At 35.9% G+C, this 18,243-nt stretch overlaps 1 protein-coding gene across 1 annotated transcript; it reads right to left on the bottom strand.

Moving 5' to 3' along the window:
- Positions 1 to 15,947: 15,947 nt before the first annotated feature.
- LOC106770410 lies at positions 15,948 to 17,402 on the bottom strand. The gene has a single exon (XM_014656222.1). It carries the CDS (start codon positions 17,400 to 17,402, stop codon positions 15,948 to 15,950), a length of 1,455 nt encoding a protein of 484 aa, XP_014511708.1.
- Positions 17,403 to 18,243: the final 841 nt, after the last annotated feature.

Below are 18,243 nucleotides of genomic sequence, written 5' to 3'. Positions count from 1 at the left end.
GCTAGACTGGCATCTCCAAGATGCTCGTACAAATGGGCAAGTGCAGCAACACCCCAAGCATATCTGCCACACACGTGTACGTCTCTAAATAATAATAGGTAAGACACGCGTATAAAACTAGCACTTTTATTTGCAAAAATGGTGCATTCTACTAGATGCAACAGATATGCTCTGGCAGCATAGTCCTAATCCTACGACTGACACCTTTGAACATATATGTCTCTCAGCCAGCTGAGTCTGACTTTCGTACCACGTGCATCCTCCATCTCAGCACCAGCTGTGCCACCATCAATGCCGAGAGGTCTACGAGGGCTATATGAGCCTCCTCAAACTCCAACTCCTCCAAATCACATAATTGTCCCACTACCGGGAGATGAAGTAAAGTGGAGACATCGTCAAGAGTGATCGTCATCTCCCCTACAGGGAGATGGAAACTACTCGTCTCAAAGTGCCATCTCTCTATGAAACCGAGCAACAAGCCCTTATCAACGTAATCATAGCAGATCTGTGTGAGAGGCATCAAAGAGGAATTCAACATAGTGTGTTGAATTCTCTTGGCACACGGTCTTAACTTATTAACTTTTTTACCATGGGAAATCAATTTCAGCATCTCCCCTCGATCCTACACAACAATTTTTAGCATAAATTATATTAAAAAAAATTAATAATTAAAATTTAAGTTATGCACTCACCCGATCCTGTGAAATACCATAAGCAACATGCTGAACATAGTGCGTCAGCAAAGAAGCATCACGTGGACCTCCAGGAAATCCACCGACATCCTCCTCCTGTATGTTAGGAACATCATGTTCCTCTTCCTCATAATCGTCATCAGAGTCCTCAAATGCCTCCTCCTGAACAGGACCCTCTTAAGCTTGATATGCCTCCTCCTCAAATGCTCTATCCTCAGCCATAGGAGCTGCCCACCCTCTCCAAGCCGAAGGTGTAGGTCGTCTCCTAGCTAAACCCTGTGCAGAACTCTCTCCTCGAGAACTCTGTCCTCGAGAACTTTCTCCATGAGAACTAAAAGATGCACCTCGTGTTCTAACCATTTCTAACAAAAATATTTATAATTAAATTAATAATTATTTCATTAAATTAATCATATTTTTTCAAGAATTTAATGATAATTATTTTATTTAATAAATAATATTAATTTAGATATAATTAAATAACATATTATAAAATAACTCTAAATTAAATTTAAATCCTCTATAAATTAATTAAAAATACGATAAACTAATAAATAAAAAAATTAAACTACTAAAAAGTTTGTCGATATTTAAAATTTAATTACTTATAAAATACAATTAAACTAATAAATTAAAAGTTAAATTTTAATTACTTATAAAATAAACTAAAAACTTAAAAATAAAAAATCAGGCCCTAAACGGATGTCAATATCCGTTTGTCCCTGAAACGGATGTCGAAATCCGTCGACGGATGTGCGACATCCGGTTTAAGTCTGGACGTCTTCTTCCTCCTACCCACCCAGAAACATCAACAACAACGAAACATCCTACCCACCTAGAAACATCAATAGCAACGAAACAGAAAATCGCGCACAATAGAAATAAACACAATTTTAAACCCTATATTACATACACTTTCAAAGGAAGTAGATATCAACACAACCTATATCATACTGAACGAAAGAAACTAACCTCTCATAGACCAAGAGGCAGAACCACCGTCGAACCGCCTCAACGCCGCACCGCCGTAATGCTGGACCACCAAACACCAAAAGTTAAAAGCACTGATGGGTGAGAGAGTTGGAATTTTCGAAAATAGAACTTGGTGGGGGTGAGAAGAATCTAAGAAGGGGGAGGTGGGGCTGCGCTGAAAGTGAAAGTAAAATCTAAATGAAGTAGAAAGTTAAATGTTAGGGTTATTTAGTAAATAGGGTTAAAAAAGTAAAAAAAAAAGGTTATTTTTGTAATTTAAGAAAAAAAACTGAGGAGGTGTAGGTTTGAAATGGGGAGGTGAAGAGATCAATGCCCTTAACCAATATATTTAACTCAATATATTAGCTTGGTTCTTTACTACAAACTAACAAGCTGAAATAATATATGTTGTCACTTTATATGCAGGTCTAATTTACTCAGTAAAATTAAAACTTAAGATAATTGTAATTTTTTTTTCTAATTTATTGTTTATAAATTTATTTAAATTTGAAATAATGCATAACTACAATATCAACATATTAATCTCTCGATAACCTTATTAATAAAAAGTTGGTTAAACTCATCTAGATGTCCTTATTTTTGTGTTTTTGTCCTAGTTATATCCCTATCTTTTAAGTGTTGTCAATTAGCTCCTTAATATTGGAAAATTGAATGAATCGGGCCCCTGTCGTTAAACCAATTTAACAGGATTAAGTTTTTGCTTACCTGTGAGGTTTACGTGGACATTTTTTGAGATGTGGTTTGCACAAACGCTTCATTAGGGAGACGTGGCTTGCAACATTCATTTCATCTTCCATTAGCATCGTTGTTGCTAAAACCAAGATCGCCACAGCGCTATCGCTCCCCCGCCACATTGCCATCGGGATTCTTCTCCGTCGTCATCGCACAATCTGCAATCAGTAAACAACGAACCTCATGGCAGCCATTAACGCCATCGTAAACACCTTTGTAAGACGTGCCTACTTGCGGTTCAGATGTAGAAGGCCCACTGTGATGGAAGGAAAAGAAACTTGGAATTTTTTCATTGATTGGTTATGTTATTGGCACACTATCAGGGTGAATTCACTTTTAAATTGTTCCTTTTTGCTTAAACATAGTGGACCCATTGTATTTACAACAAGTTCGAAGTTAGGTCTTTTATGGAACTTCTTCTGGACCTACGATTCTCGCAATCATGGCCTCTCCAGTGAAGCCACCAATTCCCAAAACAACACCTCCAAAGATAGCTCCTTTGAAACCACCCGTTCCAAAAACAACACCCCCGAAAATAGCACCAGTGAAACCACTTGTTCCAAAGATTACACCAGCATCAAGTCTGAAACCCCCATCCCCCAAAATCTCTCTACCAAAACCACCAAAAAAAGCCCATATTTCGCTACCACCACTGCCATTATTGCCTACCCCAAAAGTATCCCCAACACCGGCGGAAGCACCAACAGCGCCTTCGATTGAAACACCAAGCCCAGCAGCAGCACCCCAATATGACATCCCAGAACCTCCTCCTCCTCACAATCTTGATAACCTTTCACCAAAGTAAACAAATCCCTTCCGATGGCAAATGAAACCACAAATTCAAAATCGGTGTTAGAAGCAGAAGTCATGGTGGCAAGCCAAAATATAGTTCCAGTGATCGCAACCAAACTAGAGACAATACACAAAGGTTGCAACTTGGGAGCGTCGATTTCCCTTTAGGAGCTGGAGGCTAACGAATAGACCTCGACCCAGTCAATCCTAACGTTGTCGAGAACGACCACTTGGTCGTCCGGGGCGAAGACGCACATGGAGATTTGAACAATCTTGTAATCATCGGCGAGGGGATTGAACCTGAATCCGACGTAGTTGAAGGCCAAAATGTTTGTGATGGGAACCTGTCTGATTTGACGGGTGGACGGATTGAGGATGGATAGGGCGGTGTTGCGGTGGAGGCAGAGGAGGTCGTTGCAGGAGGCGAGGATCTTAGAGAGTAAGGGAAACGATGTGGGAGAGATGAGATTCGTGGATGAGGTCGTGGTGGGTCCGATGATGTAGGTGGAGAAAAGTTTAAAATGTTCATTTTAATTTTTTTTAATAAAAAACCACGTGCACAAGCCACGTCTCAAGAAAAACCTCATAAACAAAAAGTTAATCCCGTTAACTTGATTTAACGACAGGGGTCCAATTCATTCAATTTTCTAATATTAAGGTCCTAATTGGCAAAACTTAAAAGACAGAAATGTAACTGAGACAAAACCACGAAAATAGGAACCTCTAAATGAGTTTAACCTAAAAAATTTAATAAAGTCCTTCAATTTAAAAATTTCTATAGTGATTTTTCAAAATTCAACTAAGCCACTCATTTTTTAAAAGTGCAACAGCAATTTTCTCTTCTCTGTTGTAATTATTTAGTTAAATTCATAAATTTTTGTTATATTTTAGTTATGAACTATATTTTGCATTAATTAGAATTGCCAATATTTCATTTGCTGACTATTTTATTGTCAATATTGGTTGAAAAGTTTTTAAGATTGACTTAGCTGATAAAACTTTTTGTTAATAACAGGGTCAGATTGAATAAAATAAATAATGTGATTAAAAAGATAATTAAACTAAAATTATTTCAAATGAATGGTAGTGGATGCATGAGAGTTTTGAATAAAAAATGTAAAATAGTACAGGGATGAGAAAAGAGTATAATCAAGTTATGTTATTATTCAATGACCTGTTATCATGTGATCGTGGGCAAGTTCTTTTTATCTTTTACATATGATCTTAAAAAGTCATGTCAACAATTATTTGTAATAATTAATTTGATCGTTTAACAATATATAATCATTCGACTCATAGAATTGGTAGACAATTTTTATTATAAACTAATATTGATATCTTTTAATGTGATTTTTTTTTATGAATCTGACTATTTTAGTGTCCTTTTCGATAATCACAAAAGATAAATAAATGTAAAAAAAATTATAGTTTATTTCACTTAATAAGAGAGTTAACTTAGTGAATCATTTATGATACTATAATATAATATGGTAGTTAAAAGTATTTAATATTCTCTTAATGGTGCGCATGTGTTATAATATCGCTTTAGTCTGTATTGTCACACCCAAACACAATAATCATTACACACTTAATGGAAATCAGAAATTATAAGGTTATAAAAGGACTCATAAGCACATGTGGTTGTTATGCTGAGGTTGAAACTGTATAAAAGTACTTTGGTTGAATGAGATGTTAATTGAAGTGTTGAAGATTGTTGAATGGTACTAAGTAAAGGTAAGAAGTGAGTTTTTGGTCTAAAATTAGAGGTTTAAGAGGTAATTTGCTAAATTATTGGTTTTAAGTGAGAATATGTGATGTATATCAGTTGGTTGAACTTTCAGTGACTTGTTTATGATGGAAGTTAGCTAATATGTGATGTAGAATGGATTGGTAGTCATTATAGTGAGTTTGTAATGTGGGTTCAAAGCATTTTTCTTTTTCTACCATGGTCATAAGTATTTCCTCACTATAGTTGATGATTGTAGTAGACATACTTGGGTTTTCTTAATGCATAATAAAGGTCAAACTAGAGATTTGTTACATAATTTCATTATAAGGGTTCAAAACCAATTTAATAACTCTATTAAAACTGTTAGATCTGATAATGGACCTGAATTTAATTGTGTTACTTTGTATGATTCTCATGGCATTGATCACCAAAAGAGTTGTGTTGAAACTCCTCAACAGAATTTTGTTGTGGAGCGCAAACACCAACACATTCTAAATGTAACTCGTAGCCTCCTTTTTCAGTCCAATATTCCTAATGCTTATTGGTCCTATGTTATCACTCATGCCATATATCTAATAAATAGGCTGCCTTCTACTATTTTTAATGGCATAACCCCTTATGACATAATGTATGATACCCTTCCCACTTATCTCAATTTAAAATCCTTTGGGTGTTTGTGTTTTTCTTCTACTCTTGAAAACAACAATCATAAACTTGATCCCAAAGCTAGGAAGGGAGTCTTTCTTGGTTATAAGAATGGTGTCAAGGGTTATATTGTGCTTGACATCAACACTAGGGAACTTTTCATAAGCAGGAATGTGGTCTTCTATGAAGATGTTTTTCCCGATAAAGACCAACAAAACAGTAAGGAAACCCATGACAAGCAAGAAGACAAAATTTCCTTTCTTAATGACCTTATATGCAGCTATAATCCAATTGACATTGAAAGACCAGCTAAAAGGGACACTGATGACCAGAGGCATACTGAACTAGCTGATACTAACAGTAACAGTAACAACAACCCTGTTGAAGGTGAATAAAATTGCAATCACAGAAGATCCATCAGAGTAAGAAGAAATCCAGAATACCTAAATGACTATGTGCATTAGGTTAATCAATCCTTGTGTATGAAAAATATTTTAAAGACCCATTATCCCATTTCTAACGTGTTCTCTTATAATTCTTTATCCAAGAAAAACCTAAAATATACTCTGGCCATAACTGCCAACAATGAACCTCACTCTAATGATAAGGCTAAAGACACACATGATTAGGTAGATGATATGCAGAAAAGAGATAAAGACTTTACAAAAGAATAATACTTGGTATCTAACTCAACTTCCTCCCAAAAAGACTCCCATTGGCTGTAAAGGGGTATACAAGACCAAATATAGAGCTGATGGGACCATAGAAAGATATAAGGTCAGGCTCGTTGCTAAAGGGTATACCCAACAAGAAGGAATAGATTTTTTGGATACTTTTTCTCCAATTGGTAAGCTTACTACTTTCAGGTTACTCATTGCTTTTACTGCCTCAAAGAATTGATTTTTACACCAGATTAATGTGGACAATGCTTTTTAACACGGGGACCTAAATGAAGAAGTTTACATGGAGCCTTCACCTAGTCTACATGTCCATGAAGAAGGTCAGGTTTGCAGGCTTACCAAGTCTCTATATGGATTGAAACAAGCCAGTAGGCAATGGTTTGAGAAATTACCCCCTTTTCTTATTCTATCAATTATATACAATCTAAATCTGACCACTCACTCTTTATTAAAAAGACACCTATAGATTTCACAGCTCTTCTTGTCTATGTAGATGATATCATTTTAGCAAGAATTTACATGATAGAAATCAATCACATAAAGGCCCTCTTGCACAACATATTTCATATCAAGAACCTAGGAGAACTTAAATACTTCCTAGGCTTTGAGGTTGCCAGATCTAAAAAGGACAGTCACCTTTGTTAAAGCAAATATATCCTAGACATCCTTGAAGAAATAGGGATGTTAGGATGCAAACCATGTTCTAACCCCTTTTTAAAGGATACCAGTTCACTATATAAAACAGAAAGTTGCCTTGACAATCCAAATTCCTATCGAAGGTTAATAGGGAAGTTGCTCTATCTCACCAATACTAGACCTGACTTATGTTTTTCTATTACTTTGTTAAGTCAATTTATGCACAAACCCACTAATTATCACTATCAAGTTGTGTAGCACATCCTTAGGTACATCAAGTCCAACCCTTCATAAGGACTCTTTTTTGTTGTTGACTCACAAATACAAATAAAAGCCTTCAGTGCCTCAGACTAGGCTACCTGCCCTACCACCAGAAGATCTACTACGGGTTTTTGCATCTTTCTTGGGACTTCTCTAATCTCATGGAAGTAAAAAAAGCAGAGCACGATTTCCAGATCTTCAACCAAATCAGAATATCGCGCTTTAGCTCCTGCCGTTTGCGAAATATAGTGGATCCATTATCTTCTCCAAGATTTTCATGTTCAAGACACTACCACTCCTGCTCTCTATTGCGACCACAATTCTACCAGGCACAAAGCTTAAAACCAAAGCTTCCATGAAAGGATGAAGCATATAGAACTTGATTACCATGTGGTTCGAGAGAAGACTCAAGCCAAGCTCTTGCATCCTCTTCGCATTCGTTCAAAAGAACAGTTAGCTGATGTTTTTACTAAGTTCCCCTATCGGGTTAGGTTCTGATCTATAATCCCCAAGTTCGGATTAATGAGTATACAGCATCCAACTTGAGGGGGGGCTATTGAGTTTGTTAGAATCAGTTAATCTGTTAAGATTATTGCTCAGATACAACAATCAATCTATATTCTAACATATTTTAGTCTGTTAGGGTTCCTATTATTTTTCCCTTTCTATCGAGTGAACCCTATAAATAAGGTTTCCCTTTTTTCCCTTTTCCCCTGATTCTAACACCATATTGAAAATACTATAGAATAAAAGAAACGATGTTGTTGATTCTAACCTACGTTGTGTGTCCTTCTCCTCCAAGCAGCTCCTCCATGTTCTTGTACTTCTTCTCTATGATGATGGAAGATCCCAAAAGATCTTCTCTTTTTTTGTATCATGCTTCTCTCTCTTCGTACCATTCTTAATACATCGTTTAGTTGAGTTTCATCCACTCCTACTTTCCACTAGGCAAACATGGTATCCTGGTATCCACTAGAAACTTCCTAGTAATCCTTAACTCTTCTGAGTTAATAAAAAAGTATTTTAATTCTCTTTAGAATGTGCAAACAATCTAATTTCTTACAAGTCGTTAGACGGTTACTCTTATAGAGAGGATATATGTTCAATACAATTCAGTCTACAGACTCGATAGGTGTTTCTCTCCTTTCTCTTTTCTTACAAATAATAAGCTTATATTAAAATAAAGCTTGAGAGTATTTCTAAACTTAAGTTTTTTCTTCTTAGATATTCTCTTTGAGTTCTTGAACTTTTCTGTACCTATTTTCTCGACGATATTTCTTTTATGATATTCTCTTCGTAAGTTATTCTCTTGATTCTTTCTTCGAATCTTCTTCCATTTAAAGGCTTCTCAAAAGATATTTGTTAGACTGAGCTCTTGCCTTAAATCTTGTGTCTTCTTTGTCTTGTCGTGTGAAGCAGTCATTGATTAAAGTCAACTTGTCAGAACATACTTGCTTTATCAATACTTTGATAGAAGTAGGTTGTTTGCTGGATTGACAAGTGTAACGAATTGCACAAGTAATATAAAATGGTAAGACCAAGTATCGTATCCTAGAAGACTCTCGGCACTAGACATTCGTGTGATAACTCAATTAATTAAGACTTAAAGAAAATGAGACATTGGTTTTAGATGCAAAAACAGAAAATTAAATATGAATACAGTTTGATCAATAGCAGAGTACCACAATAATGAACGGATGTTGATTAATATTGGGGTTAGATTTCACCAAGTTTCCTCTCATGTATGTAAGAATTCTTCTTTATGCATTAATGTTAATGTCACTCACTAAATCACCTAAACCCGATCCCTCGGTGAATAAGTTTGTCCCAAATTACCAGTTCATGCAATTCCTAACATTCCTAGTAATAAGATGTGAAGATCAAGAGCTTTAAGACGACCAAGACTCATAACCCCATCCTTGAGAAAAATTAATCTTGGGAGTAATTCAACAAGAACCTGAATTGTAAGGAACCTCCCTACAGTCATGCAATTCATAAATCATGCTAATGAATGAGTTAAACATAGCAACCGTTGAAACAAATGAATTATTCTAACAATTAATGAAAAAACATATATTATTGAGAATCAATTCAAATACATGAGAGTTCACAAGGTTACATCATCCCCTAAAACAAATAGAGTTTAGTTCCCCATAGACATGGAGAAACTAGATGAACAATGAAGAAGAATGAGATAGAGAAACCCTAAAAATTGGGAATGGAAGCTCCTGCATCCAAATCCGCCTCTAGAGGGTGAAAGAGTATGTTGTTGCGCTCCTCTCTGCCAAAGATGTTGATATTGTTGACAACACAATATCTATATCACTCTAGTTTTTTATGATGACAACACATTGCTTAATAACACGCATATGTTATTGTTGTGTTACATGTTCTTATGCTGATTGATTGATATATCTGTTGAACATGTTTATATGTTGTATTGATGTGTGAATGCATATACATTAAGCTTGTACATTTTACATCATTATTGGATGCATTTCACATGTTTTAAAGCATGAAAACCACAAGCACTTTCATGAACTTATAACTGTGTGACAAAGCAGTAGTATAGTCGACTCCATTATTAATAGATTCGACTATGCTAAAATCTTTGTACAGATTTAGAGAATCAGTGCTTTGTGAGATTTTGAGAAAGAAAGAATTTCAAAATGTTTTTACATGTTGAAGTCGACTATGTGCGCCACATAATTGACTGCATTAGTTATCTGTTTTGAAATTCTGTTATGCTCTTGCACTATAACGACTATATTTTTAGAAGTTAGTTGAGCATTGATTAGTTGGTCAATTGTATTAAATGAGTTTTATTTTGGTTGACTGTATGCTACCAGTTTGACTAAACTGTTATAACTGTTATAATACAGTCGATTGAATTAGTAACATATTCGACTATGAGACTGTCTGTTAAACAGAAAACTATAAATAAACTAAACACGAATATGTTCAGAGACTTTTGAAGATCTGAAAACTTCATTTCTGTTTTAAATTGATATCTTTGGTTTTTAGAGCTCCAAGAATTCTCCAAGAAGACGGTGGTGATCTTTCTTGAAAGAGATTCAAAGGGAGACTTGTTGCGAACACATCGCTTGATCATATTCTGCACAAAGAAGGTGCTTCTGGTTTGATCAGATTGAGGCTTGGAATCCTTGAAGACTGTTGCATTATTTTGGCTTGACATCCTTGAAGACTGTTGTATTATACGTGTTGTACAGGGGATAGACTCGTGGAGTCTGGTTCACTTTGAGGACTGTTCAAAGTGGTTATTTGCAGATTGCAGGAGAGGGGACATCTTGCTGCAAGTCTTGCTGTTTTTGTTGCCTATATTTTGGATAAGGGTTAGAGAGGAGATTTATATTTTTGACGTGGAGGTCTTCTATAAATTCCTTGTTGTAAAAACCGCAACCATTATAGTGCATTTGCTTCCTGGGTTGGAAGGACATTGGATATAGGCATTGTTGGTCGAACCAGTACAAAAACCAGTGTTTGATTTTCTCTATCCCTGCACTTTTACTTTACAGTCGACTTTACTTCTAGCGCAGTCAACTACGTTTTTCCGCTACATACAAATTTTCATTACTTGCATTTCAAGAAAGTTTGAAAAGTTTAATACTTTGTTTTCAAGATTTGCAAAAGACTTTGTTTTTTAAAAACCACCAATTCACCCCCCCCCCCCGCTTGGGGTAAAAAGAAGCCTACCTGTTTTCCAACAAAAGATACAAAACCTAGGGCACTTAGCCCATGACGTTGGCGCTCAAGCGCCCCATTTAAGGCACTCGGGCAGTGGGCACGGCTCTTCCTGACGCCCAAGCTTCATGGGCTCGACGCTTAAGCGCCCCAAAAGGGCGCCCGAGCGGTGGACGACACTCTTCAGCACTTAAGCCCCGTAAAAGGGCGCCCAAGCTTCGTGCTTCCCTAAAAAAAAAAAAAAAACTCAAACAGACAAAGAAAAATGAAATCCAAACCACACAGAGAAAAAGTTAGAAATTGGGTTGCCTCCCAGCAAGCGCTCTTTTAACGTCATTAACTTGACCCAGTAAAGCTCAAACACCTATCAGTAGGTGTTAATATTCTCCTTGCTTGATAGTCTTTTCTTTTTCCTCTTTCTGCTGAATTTCTTCAAAAAGTTGATCAAACCAAGCACCTGTTTCCATGTCTCAATCATAGGAACTTTAATCTCCAATTTCGTGAAGATTTTAATAAAGCACTTAAATTTCTTTTCCTTCCTATGATACTTCTTTGGATGAGAAAGAGATTTTTCATATGATCTTATCTTTCTTCCTCTCATCCTCTTTTTCTTACTCTCTGTTAAACTCGTTTTGGTCGCACAAAAAAAGAACAAAGTACTAGTCCCCACTAATGTAGTATAGGGATGACCAGAATATCAATCCTAGGACTCGGAAAAATTAAGTTTAAAATGTTTGGCTAATTCTTGCTTTATTCTATTTACTATTAACTAACTACTAACTAACAGACAAGGTGGGGAAAGGAAATTAAACAAAGAAATTTAAAGAGAAATTAGTAAAGAAATAAAATCTATTTAAAATGAAAGATTGAAAAATAAAAGACTTAAAAACAGACTCTGTTTAAGGAAAGAAAAAAGATTAAAGTGTAAGTAAGAAATTAAAAATTGAAACCTAATCTAAAACTAATCTAAAANAAATTCAGCAAATGAGAAAAATACAAGAACTAATTAAGACAGAACCAAATGTATATTGATTTGGATGAAAGAAGGTTAAATGCTTTTCAGGAAGACATCCTTTAAAAATTTAATCTCACTATGGAGTATTTTAGTTCCTGTTACAGAATATGATTTAGCACTTTACACTCTTTCATCTCATCAATTTACAAAATACCTATAGTCTAAATCAATAAAAGATGATGAAACAAAATAAAGAAAAATTGTAATTCCTAAAAAAAAATAAAATCAAGTAATCAAAACACTAACAAAAGTGTAGAACAGATAAGAAACATAAATCTAGATGAATATTTATATATTCGACTCATCTCTGCATCGAGACGACATCCCGAAAGAAAATGCTCACTATGGAGACATTTGATTCCAAAAGAATCATAAAATTGCAGAGATATAGAGTCAAAAATCGTTTTGAAATCAAAACACACGAAACAAATTCACACATCCCTGATCAAGAACACAATTCACAANAAGATTCAACACAACAATAAAACGAACAGAAACATCACAGAAATTTTTATTAAACTAACAGAGAATACAAGAATTTACCAAAGAGGAACAAACAAGAACACGAGAACTGGAATCTACCGAAACCGATAAAACCCTAGACTCTCGCGTCGCTCTCTAAAACGTAAAAATCAGAAAATGAAAAAGTGTCTCAATGAATGTCTCCGTCTATTGTATTCTTTACAAAAACCCCTTTTATAGGGTTAGAAAAAAAAATGAAACAACGAGAAGAAAAATCTGTAAAATGAGAAACCTTCGCAGCTTGACGTTTAGCTCTCTGAATCGGATGGTCACCAATCCCTGCCTCTACGATCTCTTCTTCAAGCCCTCCGATCAACTTGAACTCCGGTCAGCTCCTCATCTTCTTCGGTCAGCTTACTTGCTTGGCTTTCTTCGTCTCTCTCACGTTCTCTGCCCTAGCTCGAAGACACTTTCTCCAAATGAATTCCTCAAGAGCTTGTTTGCCTCAAATGAGTTGCTGGAACAATGACCCCCAAAAAGCTACAACTGAAACGCACTGTTTCACTTAAACCGCAGTCCAAGTCCAGCCACGTTTGCAACATTCCCTTTTGCTATCAATTAGCTCAAGGCAGCAACCAAAATCTTCACTTGCAGCACCCCATTTCAACGTTTGTAGGGCTCAGTTGTTGTGTTTCACTTAGTGGGAATTCAGCCCAAGTTCAACAGTAGCANCCACGGACCAAGTCTTCAAATCAGCCCAATTAATTCCCTACAGCACAAAGCTTCCAATCTGCAGCTAAATTCAATGCAAGGACCCAATTTGACTTCCAGCGTCCCAATTTCCAGCCAAAACCATTCAATCAAGTAAGCCCAGATGACCAAAAACTTTCCTGCAGTTTAACTCAGAACCCATCAGCAATTAAAAGCAAGGCATTTCAACAATTAAAAATAAAGGAAAAGATTTTTATTACGAGATTTTCTAAAAAAAAAATATTAATTTCCTATTTATTAACAAAGACAAAAAAAATATCTAAAAACCTAATTTTAACTAAAATTAAACAAAACTAATGAATTCAAGGAAAAACCTAAATCTAGCCTAATTCTAAACAATTAAAAACCAAAATACTCTAACAAAGACTCCTAAGCACAAATAAAAGTACAAAACCTGAGAGTTATCACACCCCCACACTTAAAGAACTGCCCTCCTGGGCAGGGACAAACTAAAACTATAAAAGAACAAAGACTCAATTATACAAGAAAGATTCAACACAAAACAAAGACAAGACTAAAGACAAAACAGAGAACTTTTAAATTCTATTTTAGCTTATTCAAACCTGCAAAATCAAACCAATTCCTAGCTATTGCATCAAATTAGAACTGAACAACAGATTTCCTAACTTTAAACTCAAGCTTCAGCAATTCCAACAAGTAATAACAGCTTAATCCAATCAAAATCAGCAAAGCAAACATATGGAAAAGCAGAAGTCAGTCTCAACCTCACAGGAATAAGTGTATGCACTCAGATTCACTCAAGTGTTTGCGGCAATCCTGTTTCACTCTATCATGTCATGCCAACTACCATTCACAACTTTGAAGAGACTCTAAATGACAGTGCTTTACTCCAGGTTTCTCTAAATCAATAGGTCTTTATTTGCTTGTAATGTTCATGGAATGAAATGGAATAATAGAGAAGAATGAGAACTGGAATGAAACAGAGAAGTATGAAGAAGAAGGGTAAAAACTAGAACTTAGTGCATTCTTTCTCAAGCTTTGTGGCCAGCTAATTTTTCTTTTATCTTTCTCTGATCGTTTCTTTCTTTTGAATTTAATTTCAGGTCTTTTCTTTTCTTTTACTCTCTTTTCCTGATTTTTTTTTCATTTCTAGACCTTTTCTTTCTTTTTCAACCACACCAGAATTTTTAGCACATTTTTCTTTCCTTTTTCACCTCTGGCCTCACTCTTTTCATGCACTCAACAAGTTCCAGAATTCTCCCTAAATCTCACAAGTCTCTAAGGTTATGTAATGTTTAAAGGGAAATGGCTTGAAATGGATGGAAACAAGAAAAGAAGCTAAGGCTCAAAACAGGGTACAATGGTAAGAAATGAAATGGATAGATTAAATTGGCTATGGCTGAAAATGAAGGATGCCTAGATCATATTCAAAGTTACCAAGAGCAAGCACATCAATAAAGAATCAATGCAAAATCAGAATGACAGCTAAACATGCATGTTATCACACAAGATAGACAAAAAAATGGCCCAAAATCTCTCAAGGGTTGAAAAATTGTTAAAACTGACTTGCTACTCATCCTATGCAAAAATTACTGAATTGAAATGAACTAGAGACTGCAAAAATCAATGCTAGAACTACCATTGCCTAAATCTAAAGCTAAGTCTACTCTTGACAATTCTAATCTAAGGAAATAGAGCTAAGAAATGAGTGAAATCAACAAAGAATGAAGAAAAGCTTAAAACAGAACTTAAAAGCACCTAAAAAGACCTAACAGAATTACCTAAACTATATACAATATGAACATATGGAAACAAAACAAAATGCTACCTAAACCGAACCTACTCAACTAAAACAGATTCAAATAAGACCTACAACAACTCCTAACTAAAACTTCTATACAAAAAGAAACAAAAAAAAAAAGAAATGACCCAGCAAGAAGCAATAAAAAAACTAAAGCAATCAGAACAAAAATGTATAAAAGAAAACTAAAGGGAATTTTAAGCAAAGACAGAAACAGAACCTAAGTAATGAAAAGAATTTTAAAGCAGGGAATCCTAAAGAACTACTAAAGAAGCTGCAACAAAATAAGAAACTCAAAAGAAGGAAGAGAAAACAGGAAATAGGAAAAGAAAAGAATCCTAAAAGAATTTCTAACAGAATCAATGTAAAGGGAAGAATCTAAAGCAAATGCATATGTACAAAGGCTAAAACAGAACTAGAAAACTAAGACAATTACTAATATTTAAACAAGAATTAAGAAAGCTAAAATAAGACTACTGATACTTGAAACAAAACTTACAGAAGCTAAACCAGAATCAGGAAGAGAATAATATTTTTATAAACAACTATGAATTCTAAAAAAAACAAAGTCTAGTCTATAACCTAAAACAGATTATACAAGTATCACAAACTAAGTATTTACAAAGTTAAACAACACTGCAATCAATTCAGAGAAAAAAAAAATTATCCCTATTTTACTCAGAAACAGATGCTAACAAAGCTATATTTACATCAAAACAAAAATTTGAAACCTATACCTTCCCACCCCCACACTTAAGAGGCACATTGCCCTCAATGTGTGAGTGAGTAAGGTTTACTAACAACAAACTTCGATCAGATAAGAAGAAAACAGATATACACATGCAAATATATACAAAACAACACTAAAAAAAAAATTCACAAAACAGAATGAAACTAAAAATATTTGAACACAAAAGAATATAAAATGCAAGTGAATGTAACTATGAAAACCAGCACACTAAAACTCCACGTGAACAGATGCATTATCGGAAAGCAAAAGAAAATGTACAACCTTTAACAAGCATACAAAAAAAAAATTAAGAATAGGAAACAGAAAGCTTATTCTCAGAATCTTCTATGTTTTGCTTGGTGGCCCCTTTTGATTCACCACTGGTTGAGCAGGAATGCCTCCAACTTTCTGATTTACCAGCTCATTCACGGCATGTGCTAGCTGCCCAATTTGCATCTTCAGATCTTGAATGGTAGCCTCCAGATTTGGGTCCATTTTGGGCTGCATTTGTGACTGATTTTGCCTATACTGTTGTGTATAGTGATTCATGCTTTGCATTAGCCCATTTGTTTGCTGGCCAACTTGTTGATTGTATGGAGGAGGCTCATATCTGGGGTTAATCCAATTTCTCCACCCTTGATTTTGTGAATTGGAACCCTGATTATAGTGCTGATGCTGATTCTGGGTTTGCCATGGCTGGTGGGTCTGCCTGAAGTTGTTCTGCTGGCCTTGATATGCAGCTGCCACTGATTCAGCTCCAAAATTGTCTTGAAGTTGAGCACACTGATCTGTGAAGTGTTGGTCCGAAGCACACAACCCACAATGCTTTCTAACCGTATCCACTTGACCTCCCACAACCATTTGCCTCATTAACTCAATCAGCTCCATGATTTTGTTTCCCAGTAGGAGGTTATCTCCAGTGAACATATTGGTCCTCGCTGAATCTGTGATTGCATTCAGTTGCATCTCATGGACACCCTTGCTGCTGCCACCCCTGGTATAAGTTTGCTGATAGTATTCAGCCATATTAGCTATGAGATTCCTTGCTGTTGAAGGTGTCTTATCCATCAAAGTTCCTCCACTAGCAGCATCTATCATATTTCTCTCTTGAGGCAGCAGGCCCTCATAGAAGTATTGCAGTAGCAACTGCTCACTTATCTGATGGTTGGGGCAAGTGGAGCACAACCTCTTGAAGCGTTCCCAAAATTCAAACAAATTTTCCCCAGGCAGTTGTCTTATCCCACTTATATCCTTCCTCACAGCTGCTGTCCTGGAAGCAGGGAAGAATCTCTCCAAGAATTTCCTCTTCATTTCACCCCAACTAGCTATGGGAACATTCTGAGAGAATAGCCACTCCTTGGCGGCATCCTGCAGTGAGAAAGGGAAGGCCTTCATCTTGACAATCTCTTCAGGCACATCCAGCGGTTTCATAGTTGAACAGACCACTGTGAACTCCATAATATGCTTGTGAGGGTCCTCCCCTGCTGTCCCATGGAACCTTGGCAAAAGCTGGATGAAACCAGATCTAAGATCAAAGTTAGGAGCTCCTTGGATATGAGGCACTTGAATGCACAGGGGTTGAAATCCAATTTCCTGGTTAGCCAGTTCCTTTAACGTTCTCTCCCTTTGCTCAGCAGCCATGTCTTCAGTCTCAGATGTATCTGACAAACACTCAATTGAAGGTTGAAATGATCCTGCAGCCTCATATTCACGCTGGCGTCTCTCCTTCTTTATCCCTTTCTTGGTTCTGCCAATTTCTGGGTCCATATTAAGCAAAGGGCTATGATTTGCCCTGGTCATACACGTTCACTTCACAGCTGAATGAACATCCATCAGTTTACAGTTTCAGAAATAAAGAAAATAAACTCTAAATTCAGCCTAAATCCCCTCAGCAAATGTATTAACTATGCATTCAGCCACACAATCACAATAACACCAACAGTTTCTCAATTAAAAAGCCAAAACAACTCAGAATCTAATCACATTTACAAACAGATAACACATGGACATGTAAAAGTTTGAATCCAAGAAAAAACATCTATATATAAAAAAAAATAGACAACAAAAACCTAGAACAAAAATGTGAAAACAGTATATACACTCTACACTAACAAAAATCAAGACAAGAATTAACCAAAACAAGAAAAGAAAAAGGCGAGAGAAAACTTATTCATGGTGGTTTTTCCATATCTGGATCATTGAATTGCAGTGTTTTTTTCTCCTTTTCTAAGGGCTGATTCTCATGGAATATTTTTAGTTGATGACCATTTACTGTGAACGACTTAACAGCCTCTGGTTTCCTAATCTCTACTGCCCCATTTGGGAATACTTGGACTATAACATATGGGCCCTCCCATTTTGATCTAAGCTTTCCAGCTATCAGCTTCATCTTTGAGTTGTAGAGTAGCACTTTCTGCCCGATGCTGAACTCTTTCCTTGAGATATTCATGTCATGAAATCTTTTAACTTTTTCTTTATAAAACCTTGAGTTTTCATAGGCCTCCAACCTGATTTCGTCCAGCTCTTGCAGCTGCAATTTCCTCTGTTTCCCTGCTGCATTATACTCTAAATTGCACCTCTTAACAGCCCAGAATGCCTTGTGTTCAATCTCCACTGGTAAATGGCATGATTTGCCAAATAC

The sequence above is a fragment of the Vigna radiata genome, chromosome 8, assembly GCF_000741045.1.
Source record: "Vigna radiata var. radiata cultivar VC1973A chromosome 8, Vradiata_ver6, whole genome shotgun sequence".
NCBI classification, from domain to species: Eukaryota; Viridiplantae; Streptophyta; class Magnoliopsida; order Fabales; family Fabaceae; genus Vigna; species Vigna radiata.
The sequence above is the reverse complement of the archived record's forward strand: the minus strand, read 5'-3'. Positions and strand labels throughout refer to the sequence as shown.